This window comes from Scyliorhinus torazame, chromosome 10 (assembly GCF_047496885.1).
Source record: "Scyliorhinus torazame isolate Kashiwa2021f chromosome 10, sScyTor2.1, whole genome shotgun sequence".
NCBI lineage: Eukaryota > Metazoa > Chordata > Chondrichthyes > Carcharhiniformes > Scyliorhinidae > Scyliorhinus > Scyliorhinus torazame.
The window spans coordinates 170,515,513-170,532,964 of record NC_092716.1 but is presented as its reverse complement, the minus strand read 5'-3'; the positions used below and the strand labels follow the sequence as shown (position 1 = coordinate 170,532,964).

The window sequence follows — 17,452 nt, the reverse complement described above, 5'->3', positions numbered from 1 at the left end:
TCTCCACTGTTCCTCAACTGTTTCACCATAAAGTCTTTGCTCCCAGTCTACCTTAGCTAGTTCTTCTCTCATCCCATTGTAATTTCCTTTGTTTAAGCACAAAACATTAGTGTTTGATTTTACCTTCTCACCCTCCATCTGTATTTTAAATTCCACCATATTGTGATCGCTCCTTCCGAGAGGATCCCTAACTATGAGATCATGAATCAATCCTGTTTCATTACACAGGACCAGATCTAGGACTGCTTGTTCCCTCGTAGGTTCCATTACATACTGTTCTTGGAAACTACCGTGGATACATTCTTTTTTTTTAAAAATAATATTTTATTGAAAATTTTTGGTCAACCAACACAGTACATTGTGCATCCTTTACACAACATTGTAACAATACAGATAATAATGACCTTTTTTAATTTAAACAAAAACAACAACAAATAAATAAATATTAAATAACAAAAAATAAAAACTAGCCCTAATTGGCAACTGCCTTGTCTCAGGCCACCCCCCCCCCCATCCCCCCCCATTCCCCCCCCCCCCCAAGTCCTGGGCCGCTGCTGCTGCCTTCTTTGTTCTCCCCTATCTATCTTTCCGCAAGATATTCGACGAACGGTTGCCACCGCCTAGTAAACCCTTGAGCCGACCCCCTTAGGACGAACTTAATCCGCTCTAACTTTATGAACCCCGCCATATCATTTATCCAGGTCTCCACCCCCGGGGGCTTGGCTTCTTTCCACATTAGCAATATTCTGCGCCGGGCTACTAGGGACGCAAAGGCCAAAACATCGGCCTCTTTCGCCTCCTGCACTCCCGGCTCTTGTGCAACCCCAAATATAGCCAACCCCCAGCTTGGTTCGACCCGGACTCCTACTACTTTCGAAAGCACCTTTGTCACCGCCATCCAAAACCCCTGTAGTGCCGGGCATGACCAAAACATATGGGTATGATTCGCTGGGCTTCTCGAGCACCTCGCACACCTATCCTCCACCCCAAAAAATTTACTGAGCCGTGTTCCAGTCATATGTGCCCTGTGTAATACCTTAAACTGAATCAGGCTTAGCCTGGCGCACGAGGACGACAAGTTTACCCTGTTTAGGGCATCTGCCCACATCCCCTCCTCAATCTCCTCCCCTAGCTCTTCTTCCCATTTCCCTTTTAGTTCGTCCATCATAGTCTCCCCTTCGTCTCTCATTTCCCTATATATATCCGACACCTTACCATCCCCCACCCATTTCTTTGAGATGACTCTGTCCTGCACCTCTTGTGTCGGGAGCTGCGGGAATTCCCTCACCTGTTGCCTCGCAAAAGCCCTCAATTGCATGTACCTGAATGCATTCCCTTGGGGCAACCCATATTTCTCAGTCAGCGCTCCCAGACTCGCAAACTTCCCATCCACAAATAGATCTTTCAATTGCGTTATACCTGCTCTTTGCCACATTCCATATCCCCCATCCATTCCCCCCGGGGCAAACCTATGGTTGTTTCTTATCGGGGACCCCCCCAGTGCTCCGGTCTTTCCCCTATGTCGTCTCCACTGTCCCCAAATCTTCAGTGTAGCTACCACCACCGGACTCGTGGTATAGTTCCTTGGTGAGAACGGCAATGGGGCTGTCACCATAGCCTGCAGGCTGGTCCCCCTACAGGACGCCCTCTCTAATCTCTTCCACGCCGCTCCTTCCTCCTCTCCCATCCACTTACTCACCATTGAAATATTAGCGGCCCAATAATACTCACTTAGGCTCGGTAGTGCCAGCCCCCCCCTATCCCTACTACGCTGTAAGAATCCCTTCCTCACTCTCGGAGTCTTCCCGGCCCAAACAAAACCCATGATACTCTTTTCTATCCTTTTGAAAAAAGCCTTCGTGATCACCACCGGGAGACACTGAAACACAAAGAGGAATCTCGGGAGGACCACCATCTTAACCGCCTGCACCCTCCCTGCCATTGACAATGCTACCATATCCCATCTCTTGAAATCTTCCTCCATCTGTTCCACCAACCGCGTCAAATTTAGCCTGTGCAATGTGCCCCAATTCTTAGCTATCTGGATCCCCAGGTAACGAAAGTCTCTTGTTACCTTCCTCAACGGTAGGTCTTCTATTTCTCTACTCTGCTCCCCTGGATGCACCACAAACAGCTCACTCTTCCCCATGTTCAATTTATACCCTGAAAAATCCCCAAACTCCCCAAGTATCCGCATTATTTCTGGCATCCCCTCCGCTGGATCCGCCACATATAGTAGCAGATCATCCGCATATAAAGATACCCGGTGTTCTTCTCCTCCCCTAAGTATTCCCCTCCATCCCTTGGAACCTCTCAGCGCTATCGCCAGGGGCTCAATCGCCAGTGCAAACAGTAATGGGGACAGAGGACATCCCTGCCTTGTCCCTCTATGGAGCCGAAAATATGCCGATCCCCGTCCATTCATGACCACACTCGCCACTGGGGCCCTATACAACAGCTGCACCCATCTAACATACCCCTCTCCGAACCCAAATCTCCTCAACACCTCCCACAGATAATCCCACTCCACTCTATCAAATGCTTTCTCGGCATCCATCGCCACTACTATCTCCGTTTCACCCTCTGGTGGGGCCATCATCATTACCCCTAACAACCTCCGTATGTTCGTGTTCAGCTGTCTCTCCTTCACAAACCCAGTTTGGTCCTCATGAACCACCCCCGGGACACATTCCTCTATTCTCATTGCCATTACCTTGGCCAAGACCTTGGCATCTACATTGAGGAGGGAGATTGGTCTGTAGGACCCGCATTGTAGCGGATCCTTTTCCTTCTTTAAAAGAAGCGATATCGTTGCTTCTGACATAGTCGGGGGCAGTTGTCCCCTTTCCTTTGCCTCGTTAAAGGTCCTCGTCAGTAGCGGGGCGAGCAAGTCCAAATATTTTCTGTAAAATTCAACTGGGAATCCGTCCGGTCCCGGGGCCTTTCCCGTCTGCATGTTCCTAATTCCTTTCACCACTTCTTCTACCGTGATCTGTGCTCCCAATCCCATCCTTTCCTGCTCTTCCACCTTGGGAATTTCCAGCCGATCCAAAAACTCCATCATTCTCTCCCTCCCATCCGGGGGTTGAGCTTCATACAATTTTTTATAAAATGTCTTAAACACTTCATTCACTCTCTCCGCTCCCCGCTCCGTCTCTCCATCTTCGTCTCTCACCCCCCCTATTTCCCTCGCTGCTCCCCTTTTCCTCAATTGGTGTGCCAGCAATCTGCTCGCCTTCTCTCCATATTCATACTGTACACCCTGCGCCTTCCTCCATTGTGCCTCTGCAGTGCCTGTGGTCAGCAAGTCAAATTCCACATGCAGCCTTTGCCTTTCCCTATACAGTCCCTCCTCCGGTGCTTCCGCATACTGTCTGTCCACCCTCAAAAGTTCTTGCAACAACAGCTCCCGTTCCTTACTCTCCTGCTTCCCTTTATGTGTCCTTATTGATATCAGCTCCCCCCTAACCACCGCCTTCAACGCCTCCCAGACCACTCCCACCTGAACCTCCCCATTGTCATTGAGTTCCAAGTACTTTTCAATGCATCCCCTCACCCTGAAGCACACCCCCTCATCCGCCATTAGTCCCATGTCCATTCTCCAGGGTGGACGCCCTCTTGTTTCCTCCCCTATCTCCAAGTCTACCCAGTGTGGGGCATGGTCCGAAATGGCTATAGCCGTATATTCCGTTCCCCTCACCCTCGGGATCAATGCCCTACCCAACACAAAAAAGTCTATGCGTGAATAGACTTTATGGACATAGGAGAAAAACGAGAACTCCTTACTCCTAGGTCTACTGAATCTCCACGGGTCCACCCCTCCCATCTGCTCCATAAAATCCTTAAGCACCTTTGCTGCTGCCGGCCTCCTACCAGTCCTGGACTTCGACCTATCCAGCCTTGGTTCCAACACCGTGTTAAAGTCTCCCCCCATTATCAGCTTTCCGGTCTCTAGGTCTGGGATGCGTCCTAGCATTCGCCTCATAAAATTGGCATCGTCCCAATTCAGGGCATACACGTTTACCAACACCACCATCTCTCCCTGTAATTTGCCACTCACCATCACGTATCTGCCCCCGTTATCCGCCACTATAGTCTTTGCCTCGAACATTACCCGCTTCCCCACTAATATAGCCACCCCCCTGTTTTTCGCATCCAGCCCCGAATGGAACACCTGCCCTACCCATCCTTTGCGCAACCTAACCTGATCTATCAGTTTCAGGTGCGTTTCCTGTAACATGACCACATCTGCTTTAAGTTTCTTAAGGTGTGCGAGTACTCGTGCCCTCTTTATCGGCCCGTTAAGCCCCCTCACGTTCCACGTGATCAGCCGAGTTGTGGGGCTTCCCACCCCCCCCCCTTGCCGGTTAGCCATCATCTTTTTCCAGCTTCTCGCCCAGTTCCCACGCAGCTGTATTTCTCCCAGACGGTGCCCCCCCGCCCATCCTTTCCCGTACCCACTCCCCCCTTTCCCCAGCAGCAGCAACCCAGTAATTCCCCCCTCCCCCCCGCTAGACCCCCCGCTAGCGTAATTACTCCCCCCATGTTGCTCCCAGAAGTCAGCAAACTCTGGCTGACCTCGGCTTCCCCCCGTGATCACGGCTCGCCCCGTGCGGCGCCCCCTCCTTCCTGCTTCTCTATTCCCGCCATAATTATCATAGCGCAGGAACCAAGCCCGCGCCTCTCCCTCGGCCCCGCCTCCCATGGCCAACGCCCCATCTCCTCTCCCTCCCCACCTCCCCCCATCACCACCTGTGGGAGAAAGAAAAGTTACCATACCGCAGGATTAATCATACAATCCCTCTTCGCCCCCCCCCCACTCGTCCCACCACTTTGTCCAAATGTTCATTTTCGTAGTCCAATCATTCCAATTTTTCTTCTACAATAAAAGTCCACGCTTCATCCGCCGTCTCAAAGTAGTGGTGCCTCCCTTGATATGTGACCCACAGTCTTGCCGGTTGCAGCATTCCAAACTTTATCTTTTTTTTGTGAAGCACCGCTTTGGCCCGATTAAAGCTCGCCTTCCTTCTCGCCACCTCCGCACTCCAATCTTGATAGACGCGGATCACCGCGTTCTCCCATTTACTACACCGAGTTTTCTTCGCCCATCTAAGGACCATTTCTCTATCCTTAAAACGGAGAAATCTCACCACTATGGCTCTGGGAGCTTCTCCTGCTCTCGATCCTCGCACCATAACTCGGTATGCTCCCTCCACCTCCAACGGACCCGTCGGGGCCTCCACTCCCATCAACGAGTGCAGCATCGTGCTCACATATGCCCCGACGTCCGCCCCCTCCACACCTTCAGGAAGGCCAAGAATCCTCAAGTTGTTCCTCCTTGCGTTATTTTCCAGTGCCCCCAACCTCTCCACAGATCGTTTCTGGTGTGCCTCCTGTATCTCCGACTTCACCACCAGGCCCTGTATATCGTTTTCATTCTCTGCTGCTTTCGCCTTCACGACCCGAAGCTCCTGCTCCTGGGTCTTTTGTTCCTCTTTCAGCCCTTCAATCGCCTGTAATATCGGGGCCAACAACTCTTTCTTCATTTCCTTTTTTATCTCCTCCACGCAGCGTTTCAAAAACTCTTGTTGTTCAGGGCCCCATATGAAACTGCCACCTTCCGACGCCATCTTGGTTTCTGCTTGCCTTCCTTGCCGCTGCTCCAAAGGATCCGCTGCAATCCGGCCACTTTCCTCTCCTTTTTCCATCCGTGTCCAGGGGGAACACCCTTCTGGTTTACCGCACGGTGTTTTCAGCCGTTAAAATTGCCGTTGGGGCTCCCAACAAGAGCCCAAAAGTCCGTTTCACAGGGAGCTGCCGAAACGTGCGACTCAGCTGGTCATCGCCGCACCCGGAAGCCCGTGGATACATTCTATAAACTCCTCCTCAAGGCTGCCTTGACCGACCTGGTTAAACCAATCGACATGTAAATTAAAATCCCCCATGATAACTGCTGTACCATTTCTACATGCATCCGTTATTTCTTTGTTTATTGCCTGCCCTACCATAATGTTACTATTTGGTGGTCTATAGATTACTCCTATCAGTGATTTTTTTGCCTTACTATTCCGGATTTCCACCCAAATGGATTCAACCTTATCCTCCATAGCACCGATGTCATCCCTTACTATTGCCTGGATGTCATCCTTAAATAACAGAGCTACACCACCTCCCTTACCATCCACTCTGTCCTTTCGAATTGTTTGATACCCTTGGATATTTAACTCCCAGTCGTGACCATCCTTTAACCATGTTTCAGTAATGGCCACTAAATCATAGTCATTCACGATGATTTGTGCCATCAACTCATTTACCTTATTCCGAATACTACGAGCATTCAGGTAAAGTACACTTATGTTGGCTTTTTTACCTCTGTCCTGAATCTTAACACCTCGCTCAGTAACCTCTCCTAAGTTATATTTCCTCTTAACTTTTCTCCTAATTTTCCTTGTCGTTGAACTCATATCTTCATGTAACAACCTGCCGCGTCGCTTATCATTCATGTTTTTACTTCCCGTTTTATTCCTTTTAGTATTACTGATCCAATTCACTGATCTCCCCTCAGTCACTGTTCCTTGTACTGTCTTCCTTTTTGATTTTTGACTTTGGCTTCGCTGCCTTACACTTTCCCCCTTCCTGCCTTTTGTTTCTGTCCCTGCTTTACTACCTTCCAACTTCCTGCATCGGTTCCCATGATGCTAATCCTGCTCCATCTCTCTCTGGACTCTGCTGAAGTTTCTTTCTTTTGGTTGCTGCACAAATTTCTTTCAGTTTCTATTTAGTTTACTGTAAGTTAGCAGTGAAACTGTCTCCTATATCAGAACATCAAAAGAATGTTGTTTATCCCGTTCAAAGTACGTGTCACCTTTTATTTGAATAAAAATGTTTTAAGGTCTTCAATATGTTCAGTGCGATGTGATCTTGCAGCTAATAATTTCATCAGAAGTTGGCAACAGCTGGACAGTAAGTCCATCCTTAAGGTCTTCCCGGAAACTGTTTTGAAGTTTGGATGTTCAAATGTTTTAAAATCGTCATAAACAGAGACCAAAGCAGACCAGTTAGCTTATTTTACTACCTCCATATTTTGGACTTTTTAATTCAGTATAAAAATGGATCCTTGGGACACATGCCAACCCAAATGCTACCAATCCAAAAAAACAAACATTTATTCGACTCTTTATTTTCTGTCCCACAGTCTCTTCTCTATCTTTACAGCTACATTCCTTACAATAATACATGCCTTAATTTTTGTATCAAACCCGTTTGATAAATGTCTTTTGGAATTCATCACATGAATCATCTCGGAGTGGTGAAGTGTTACAGTTCACTCGGGGAGTCTGAGTTCCTGTAGTCACATTCGCCTTTACATGCATGTTATGCCGTCTGGGGCTATGAATAGTGGTGGCAGAAGCTCCAACTTTCTTCCCATCAAATGGCTAACCAGGAATCTGATCCATTCTTACTGCCTGTCATTGGCTTGTGTTGGAAGGACTTGCAAGTTGATACTCAATCTATTTGGCTGCCTTATGAAAAGTTAAAGAAAATATGTACGGAGACTCTGGATTTATACTTGAAGGCATTGGGTGGAAAAACAATGAAGTTATGCTCAACCTATATAAATGGATTGATAGGTCTTAGTTTTATTACTGTGTCCAATTCTGCGCCACAAATTGAGAAGGATATCGGTCCAGAGGGGTGTTAGAACCTGCCTGCTTACCACTAGCTGGGGATTAATGGCAATCCCACAATCTTTACAGAGTATGACCTTCCCCAATGAGGGGGGGCCGGAGGAATCATTAGCAAGTCCCTGCATAAATAGAGCTGGCCAGTATGGAACCAGCTAGAGAGAAGTGCGCAGTAAGAGAGTACTGCTGCTGCTGTTGCATATATATATATATGTTATTGTAGATAAATGTTATTTCTTTCTATTCTACAAACTCATGCTGGATTCTTCATGGCCCTCACTAAACTGGCGATGAGGGTTAAAGTGAATAGCTGTCTACGCTGCTGAAGCCACCTCCCTGGATTTTTGTTGGATACAGGTTGGAAGTTTTTTTTCTGTTTCATCATGCCTCTTTATGGATGTTTGGATGTCTTTGGTGCTGCGCCGAAAAGTTGGAACCAGTGTGCACAACGGATGCGTTACTATTTCCGAGCAAACAACATCACCGAAAACGAGCGCCTGGTGGTCATTTTGCTCACTGCCTGCAGCCTGCATACGTTTGAGGTGATAAGGAGCCTTACGTACCCAGCTGTGCCAGACACCAATGCATTTGATGAACTTGTGACCTTAGTGGGGCACCATTTTAACCCAACCCCGTCCACGATAGTCCAGCGTTACCGGTTTAATACCGCTGAGAGGACCCCAGGAGAATCCCTTGTAGAGTTACTATCCAGGCTACGCAGGATTGTGGAGTACTGTGACTATGTTGAGAAATGTCAGAAATGTTACACGACCGTTTGGTTTGCGGTATTAACAATGCGGCCACAAGGAGAAAGTTGTTAGCCGAGCCAACATTGACTTTTCAACAGGCCATTCAAATAGTATTATCCCGAAAGAGCGCAGAACGTGGAGTGCAGGAGCTACAGGGAATGGAAGGCACACCTTCCGTCCAAAAGCGTCTCCCCGCACCCTTGTGGTACCTTGGGCGGGGTGGCGTCCGGATCGACGACAGTGGCCGCCAGACGTTCCTCCCCGAAGGGCGCCTCCTCCGGAACCGATGGATGAGGAACCATATCAGTGTCGGACTTGTAGGCGCCGACCCTGTCGCGGACGCCAGTCCTGGGGGCGCCAGAGGTGCCGTCGTTCCGACAGAAACTGGGGCCAGCCCAGGGGCCGTACCTTCCATTTGGATGAACCTGCGGTGACTACTCCCGAGGACGTGGAGACGGAGGATGACTGCCTGCAACTGCATTGTGTGGCAGCTCCCCGTGTGGCCCCCATTAAGGTGACAGTACGGGTCAATGGTCACCAGCTTGAGATGGAGTTGGACACTGGCGCAGTGGTCTCCGCGATAGCCCAGAGGACATTTGACCACATCAAGCAGGGTATACAGACCCTTAAATTAACTGATACACAGGCCAGGTTGGCCACCTACAAGGGAGAACCATTGGACATTGCAGGAACTACGATGACCCCTGTTGTTTATGGATGCCGGGAGGGGCGTTTCCCACTTATCGTGGTGCGCGGCCATGGGCCCAGCCTGTTAGGTCAGGACTGGTTGCGCCAATTGCGGCTGCATTGCCAGCACATCCTCCACACAGGTTCTGGAGGGTTGACTGAGGTACTAGGATGGTACCAAGATATATTCCAGCCTGGTTTGCGGAATATAAAAGGGGCCGTAGCCTGTATCCAAGTCAAACCAGGAGCCATGCCGCGCTATTTCTGGGTGCGCCCAGTGCCTTACGCCTTGCTCGAGAAGGTAAAAGGGGAGCTCACTCGTTTGGAGTCCATTTACGTCATACAGAGTGCGTCTTTCAAGCGAAGGTTTACCTAGGTTATCGGGTGGACCGCAAAGGTTTGCACCCCGTCACAGAGAAGGTGCGCGCAATTCAACAGGCCCCCGCCCCGACTGACACTTCGCATCTTCGTTCTTTTCTCGGCCTCGTAAACTATTACGGGAAGTTCCTCCCCAATCTGGCAACTACGCTGGCCCCGTTGCACCTTCTGCTAAAGAAGAATCACACCTGGGTTTGGGGTCAGCTGCAAGAATCCGCATTCCGGCGGGTAAAACAGCAATTGTCGACGTCTGGGTTACTCACCTACTCTGATCCTGGAAAGCCTCATATGATATTGGGGCTGTCCTGTCCCACAAGATGGAGAACGGGGCCGAGCGGCCGATAGCTTTCGCCTCCCGCATATTGACTGCAGCGGAAAAGAAGCACGCGCAGATTGCAAAGGACGGCCTGGCGGCGGTCTTTGCGGTGAAACGCTTCCACCAGTACGTGTACGGCCGCCACTTCACTATCGTGACTGATCATAAGCCTCTGATGGGAGTTTTCCGAGAGGATAAGCCAATACCGCCTATTGCTTCCACACGGATCCAGCGCTTGGGCTTTGTTGTTCGCTGCCCACGAGTATTCTCTGGAGCATAAACCAGGGACCCAGATAGCGAATGCCGATGCACTGAGCTGATTGCTTTTGTCGACCAACCCCATGTCGACCCCCACGGCCGGTGAGGTGGTTGCAACCCTAAATGTTTTGGACTCCTTGCGTGTATCGGCATCACAGATCCGTGAGTGGACCCAGACGGAGCCAATCCTGTCAAAGGTTCGGAACAGAGTCCTGTATGGTGGGCAACATAGACAGCTCCCAGGCGAGTTGTGGGCATTTTCCTCCAAGCTGTCAGAATTTAGCGTGGAAGACGGTATCCTCTTGTGGGGGATGAGTGTGATTGTCCCGGAAAAAGGCCAGGAACTGATATGAAAGGACTTGCACAATGGGCATCCGAGTGTGACCAAAATGAAAATGTTGGACCAGAGTTATGTCTGGTGGCCAGGCCTCGACACCGACATTGAGAAGGTGCCCAAAACAGCTCCATTTGTCAGGAGCATCAGAAGCTTCTGCCGGCCGCTCCCTTACCTCACTGGGAATGGCCAGGGCGGCCTTGGGCGTGCTTGCATGCGGATTTCACCGGCCCTTTTCATAGATCCATGTTCCTTCTATTAATCAATGACCAGTCTAAATGGTTAGAGGTGCATAAGATGGTAGGCACAACGTTCTGCGCAACAATCGAGAAGATGCGTTTGTCTTTCAGTATGCATGGCCTCCCTGAGGTGCTGGTCACGGACAACGGCACTCCGTTCACAAGTTGGGAGTTTGCGAGGTTCATGAAGATGAACGGCATACGCCATCTTCGCACCGCTCCATACCACCCGGCTTCCAATGGGTTGGCGGATCATGCAGTGCAGACATTCAAACGGGGCCTAAAGAAGCAGTCTTCCGGGTCTATGGACACGGGACTGGCTCGTTTTTTGTTTTCATACAGGACCACTCCACATGCGGTGACTGGGGTAGCTCCTGCGGAACTCCTAATGGGCCGGAGACTTCGCACCCGCCTTAGCATGGTTTTCCCGGACATTGGCGCAAAAGTACGCCGCACTCAAGAACGGCAGGGACATGGCCTTTCTTGGCATCGGCTGATTCGGCAGTTTGCACCTGGTGACCCAATGTTCGTTCGATATTTTGCTGGTGGTGCAAAGTGGGTCCCTGGCATTGTCTTTCGCCGAATGGGCCCTATCTCTTACCAGGTGCAAGCCCAGGGTCGTCTCCAGCGCGAGCATGTAGACCACGTTCGGTCCAGAAGACCATTTCTTCCAAAGATTCCCCGCCCCTGGAGCTCACTTCTACAACCGCAGAGACCAGACACAGTGGAGAGTATTCCTCACAATCTTCCTCTGCTGATGCACTCAAAGCCTGCGCAGGTCATTGCAGAACTGCATGGAGATAGGGATGCCGAGATGACGGAGGCAGTGGACTCTGACTCCAAGATGGAGACACAGGACGCCTCAGAGGGGGAGTCCTCAGTCCCACGGGCCGTGGACGTACAACCATTACGCTGTTCATCACGGAAGCGCCATTCTCCGTCTCGTTACACGCCACCCGATCCAGCGCCTCATGCAAATGGTGTCCGGCCTGAGGCAAAACGAGTCTGACGCCCTCCTTCACCAGGGTCTTCGGTGGATTCCTTGGACTTTGTGGGGGCGGGATGTTATAACCTGTCTGCTTACCACTGGCTGGGGACTAATGGCAATCTCACAATCCTTAGGGAGTATGAGTTTCCCCAATGAGGGGGGGTGGAGAAATAATTAGCAGAGTCCCTGCATAAATAGAGCTGGCCAGTATGGAACCAGCTAGAGAGGAGTGAGCAGTAAGAAAGTACTGCTGTTGCTGTTGTGTATATATATATATATATATATATATGTAATTGTAGTTCAATGTTATTTCTTTCTATTCTACAAACTCGTGCTGGATTCTTCATGGCCCTCACAAAAAGGGGATTTTCCAGATTTTCAGAGATGAGGAATATTAGCTTTGTAGAAAACAGCTGGGATTGTTCGAGAAGGTTAGGGGAAATTTGCTTAGAAATTCTAAGGGAGGCATCCTCTCCTTGCTCAATATCCCCATGCTCTCACTTCTCAGCAGGGGCTTATGGATGCTAGGATCTTGACTTTACACTCCTTAACTCAGGTGCTTATGCCGATTTATATTGTTCCTCTTCCTATTTTCTAGGTCTCTTCATGTATCAGTCGAATTGTTTGCCACCATCACTGTGTCCAACGGAATCAGTCTACGGCCAGAGAGAGGCCTCCTCCCTCCCAAGTTTGTGATGGCATATGGCAGTGGTCTGTTTATATTTGCTATGATTAACTTTACTATGAATCCTCATGGTTTGATGATGGGATGGTTGGTGAGCCTTCACTGAATGGATTTGAACATTACAGCTGGCCTGAGACTGAAGAACATACACTGGAGGATGAATGCCAACTTTTAAGGCCTGTGACTTTGCAAAGTACTTTATATTAGATACCAAAACTGTGAACTACTGATCAACAGATTACTGAACAGAATTTTATTTATTCAGGTAGTACAGCTCCCATATTATTACCTCATTAGAATTGAGAACTACTCTGTACAGTATTGTATAAATCGTATTATTCCTTTAATCAGAATCTTTCTATGGAACATAATAATTGAATTGTTACTGCTTTTGTACATGAAATGAGAGACTGGATTTACATTAAAATACTGTCATTAGTAAGCGTTCCATAACCCTTTGAATGATACTGTTCATACCTTTCTTGGTCTTTTTGGGGGGAAGAATTTCTCTACTCAGTCGGTTTAGCACCATTATGCACGTGCTTGTAAAAGATTATTTCTATTCAATAATTCTAGTGATATTATCTTGAGATGAAATGCTTGTCCTAAAGCAAGTGGAATTCTAGGTATGAGATGGGTGGTACAGTGGTTAGCACTGCTGCCTCACAGCACCAGGGACTTGGGTGACTGTGGAGTTTGCACGTTTTCCCCTGTGTCTGCATGGGTTTCCTCCGGGTGCTCCGGTTTCTTCCCACAGTCCAAAGATGTGTGGGTTAGGTGGATTGGCCGTGCTAAAAATTGCCCCTTAGTTTCCATAGTTGTGCAGATTAGGTGGGGTTACTGTGATAGACCGGGGGATTGGGCCTAGGTAGGGTGTTCTTTCAGAGGGTCAGCGCAGACTGGCTGGGCTGAATGGCCTCCTTGTGCACTATAGGGTTTCTATGATTCTTCAATGTGATGTTGAGGAAGGAATGATTTGTGAAGGTAACGCAACTCATTTTACTTATTACAATCTATGATAATCGCCCTCCTCAACCTTGTTTTTTGCATCAGCCATTTACTTCCCTGCAGGTCTTTCAGCCAAACTCCCATCCCAATTAGACAGAGCGAAGAGTGGGTTTCCCACTGTGGATTAGCTGGCAACTTTGCTTCTTGGAAGAAAAGAATTGGGCAAAATGGGGAGTTCGCATTGGTCATGAATGGTGCTTCCCAATGAGACGTGCGCACCTGAGAATACAGGCCGAGCTCGTCCTATCTGCATTTTGGAGGAAAACCAATTCTGTATTCTGAAGAACATTATGCCACACTCTGACAGAGATCTCTTCAATATAACATCAAGCTATAGCATGAACAGTCCTATATAGGTTCTAGGTTTGTGGTTTTTAGAGCTCTGTGATGGGAACCTCCTGCATTTATCCTACCATTCTACTGCCATTATGGACACAAGCTCTACTCTGGTCATCTTTTCATTGAATGTCATAACAGCCACTTTTATTCAATGGCCCAGATTTTATAGCTGGTTTAAATACGCAGAGATGGGAGAATTCCTGGCTCCACAAACCCAAATTTTGAAAAAAAAAGCCTGCTCAGGTGTCAGGTTTTCAGTCTGGGACTGGACAGACTCGAAGAGGAGGATGACCCAGGAAGAAGTGAAGAAGCTGCCAGGTGCAGAGGCAGGCTGGGTGAAAGTCCAGCCTTGGGGCTCTGGCCCTGTGCCCAAAATTGTAAAACATTGAACATCCCTCCAACCCTGACCCTGCACAGCCTCTCAACTCACACACACTCCCTATGCCCTAGTCATGCTATTTCAAGCTCCCCATTGGTTCCTCATACCTTACATGGCACCTGATGCTCCTCTACCCACCTTCCATGGTCCCTCATAATGTCTATGCCAACTCATGCTAACCCATGTCCCTCAGTCACCACCTCTTTCCCTTAACCCTTTCAGTCCAGCCCACATGGAATCCACCATGGGAAAGCTCAGAAGCCATGCTGACATAAAATAAAGGTATGTCTGTTGATCAAATCACTATTTTTAAAAAAACATTCAGTACATTGAAAACAAACCTTTCTATTCTGCAACCACTTGGAGCTGTCAATCAAACCCCACAATAATGATGTCAGTTTGTTAAATTAGTGATTGCAGCACAAATCTTCAGGCTTTTATCAGCAGACAGAATGAAATATCAAGCACTGATTTTGTTTTTAACTCCACAAGAAAAATGAAGCCCAGCAGCAGAGTGTGCTTTGAGAGTTCCAATGTGTTTTGACAGTTTATTGACAGCTTTATAATAATAATAATCTTTATTGTCACAAGTAGGCTTACATTAACACTGCAATGAAGTTACTGTGAAAAGCCCCTCATTGCCACTTTGACAATTTGTAAGTTTATGCACTTGTGCACAATCATGTCTACTTTTACCAATCCCAAAGGGTGCCTTACCTCTCCCAAAAATCTCCCAGGACCATATCAAAAAGGGTACCTTACCTCTCCAAAGGGGTACCCAGCTATCCAAATGAATCCCCCTAATCTGCACATGGTGAGTTTCACATGTCTGGGCTACAAAAATCCGACTTCAGTGGAGACAGCTGATGATATAAATGGCCAGCTGCCTCCCTAAGATGCGCATGTGTGAACCGCGGCCCAACTGTATTCCTGCGCCCATGTAAATAGGACGTACCGTGTTTGGAGGTGGCACTTTTCGACCATTTCTGCTATTTTCTGTCATGGTGAAACTCTAGGTCAATGCTCCCATTATGCTGCATGGGTGTGCAATCACAAAGCAGCTACCATGCAGGCCTTTTCTGTAATAAATATTAGTGTTTCAATGTTGAAAAATTAAGGACATTTTACGATGAACATGAGGAGAAATTTTTCCCTCAGAGGGTTGGTAGTCTCTGGAATTCTCTTCCTCAAAAGACAGTGGAAGCAGTCTTTGAATATTTTCAAGAATGATCTTGATAGATTCTTGTGATAGATTCTTGATTAACAAGGGGGTGAAAGGTTATTGGGGATAGGCAGGAATGTGGGGTCAGGTTACAATCAGATCAGCTATGATTTTATTAATTGGCAGAGCAGACTCGAGGGGCTGAATGGCCGAACTCCTCCTAATTTGTATATTCATATGTGTGTGTGCACACACAAAGAAATTTAAAGGGACTCTGCACTAAAATGGGATTCGCACAACTAAATTAAGGGAACATTGCTTCCAATCCTGGCCAAGAACAATGGCTGCAAGCATAAGTGTTTCTGTACAAACATTTGCCCAAAGCCTCATATTCTCCCTTGTGCCAGTGGATAAAAAATAGATGTTGCGAGATGAAAAAATGTCCAAGATCTATCTAGTTCATCTCAGCTATCCTGGTAGTTGCAAGATACAATAGAAGTTATTAACTAATGATTGTAATCCGTCCCAATGAATTTGATTATAAAAGACCCAGACATAATGTGAGGCAAACCCTTGTTGAACATTCCTTTGTTACTCTTAGTCAGGAGGCATTCTCTTGATTACCACATATAGACAAGGCACAGGCAGGTCTGCCAACTAGGAGAATACATTAGTGACATACACTTTTCTGCAGATCAATTCATACAGCTCCAAATTCATGCTACTTCACATTTAAGACAGTACATGTGCTTAATTCTTCTTTCCCCAGCACTTCTCCTTGTTGTACATTCAGGGTTTGGGAGGTCTTAAGCCTAACCTTGTATTCTTCCCATGTGCTAGCTTAGTGGCCAGAGACTGAAACGTGGCTGGCTTATGTATTCATTTGTGAGATTTTTTGGGAAGTGCCTATGTTTGGTGGTGGTGTGTTAACAGTTCACTCAGGAAATCAAAGTTGCTGGGCCAACATGTACTAGTGGTGGCATGGTCGCACAATGGTTAGCACCGTTTCTTCACAGCGACATGGTCCCAAGTTCAATTCCCACTTGGGTCACTGTCTGTGTGGAATCTGCACATTCTCCCCGTGTCTGCGTGGGTTTCCTCCAGGTGCTCCGGTTTCCTCCCACAAGTCCCGAAAGATGTGCTTATTAGGTGAATTGGACATTCTGAGTTCTCCCTCTGTGTACCTGAACAGGCGCTGGAATGTGGAGACCAGAGGCTTTCCACAGTAACTTCATTGCAGTTATAATGTAAGCCTACATGTGACACTAATAAAGATTATTATACACGTTGTTGTCTGGAGTTATAGATAGTGATGGTGGAGGTTCCACTCTTCTTGGTGCCCTTGTTTAACATCAGCTTAACTCTGGTTTCTGCAAGAACTGCCTGTGCCAGAGCCTTCGTAATTGGGTGTGCAGGCATTGTGTTTCAATTGTCTGTGTGTTCGGGGGCTTTACTGCAGGTCTGTTAAAAGCTGCCATATCCATGAATGTACTGCAAATGCAGATAGGTAGGTTCCTATACTTGCTTCACAATCTGCAGCACACCAGCTGACATGATCCCCAGTCATGCACAGCAATTGCACCTCCTGCAAACACTCTTCTTTTAAAGCAGCATCCACAAAGAGTGGAAAACAGGGGAATGGGCTATTAAAATCATTGAGGTTACTTAATGCCGGAAAACTGACAGCAACTCATTGTTGAATTTTAACCTAACCTACTGAACAGGTAGCTAGGCCATTTGTCTCAAGTCATCGTTGGACCTGACTGTAATAATTATTGGTGTCCTGAGCGAGGAAGCCACCGTGGCTTTCCGAGCAAGAAGAGGCAGTGGAAGAGGAGCCAAGACCAGGTGAGGTCTAAACAGGTACCTTTCTTTCACTTTCATTCTAGGACCATGAGAAATGGAAGACAGTTATTAAATGTGTTCTGACATTAGGCTATCATGCACTACAATTTATATTTGGCACTCATTGCCCCGATCAGATCCTGCCCTGATGATGTGCTTAATTTCTCTGTGCTAACCAATATTTCTCTCCACTGAATGGTTTACAATCAGAAAAGAATTGTGTGACACAGAAGGTGGCCACAAGTCTGTCATGATGTTGTGGGGTGTCGCTTACAGTTTGGTAGATCTGGAGAAGTCTATGTGGTCAGATATAGGTTAATTGCACGTCTTTATTGACTCTTAGAACTATTAACAAATACCCAAGCAAAATGTACAAGTTAGGAACTGTCTCCATGGTAGC

The 17,452-nt window shown here is 47.8% G+C and overlaps 1 protein-coding gene across 2 annotated transcripts in view; it reads left to right on the top strand.

Moving 5' to 3' along the window:
• LOC140431033 (von Willebrand factor C and EGF domain-containing protein-like) overlaps positions 1 to 12,761 on the top strand; it is a 633,994-nt gene extending 621,233 nt beyond the window's left edge. For both annotated transcript variants that reach the window (XM_072518932.1, XM_072518933.1), the window contains exon 44: positions 12,233 to 12,761. In XM_072518932.1, the coding sequence (XP_072375033.1) occupies positions 12,233 to 12,330 (98 nt within the window). In that variant the 3' untranslated portion in view covers positions 12,331 to 12,761. The remainder of the gene's footprint in view (positions 1 to 12,232) is intronic.
• Positions 12,762 to 17,452: the final 4,691 nt, after the last annotated feature.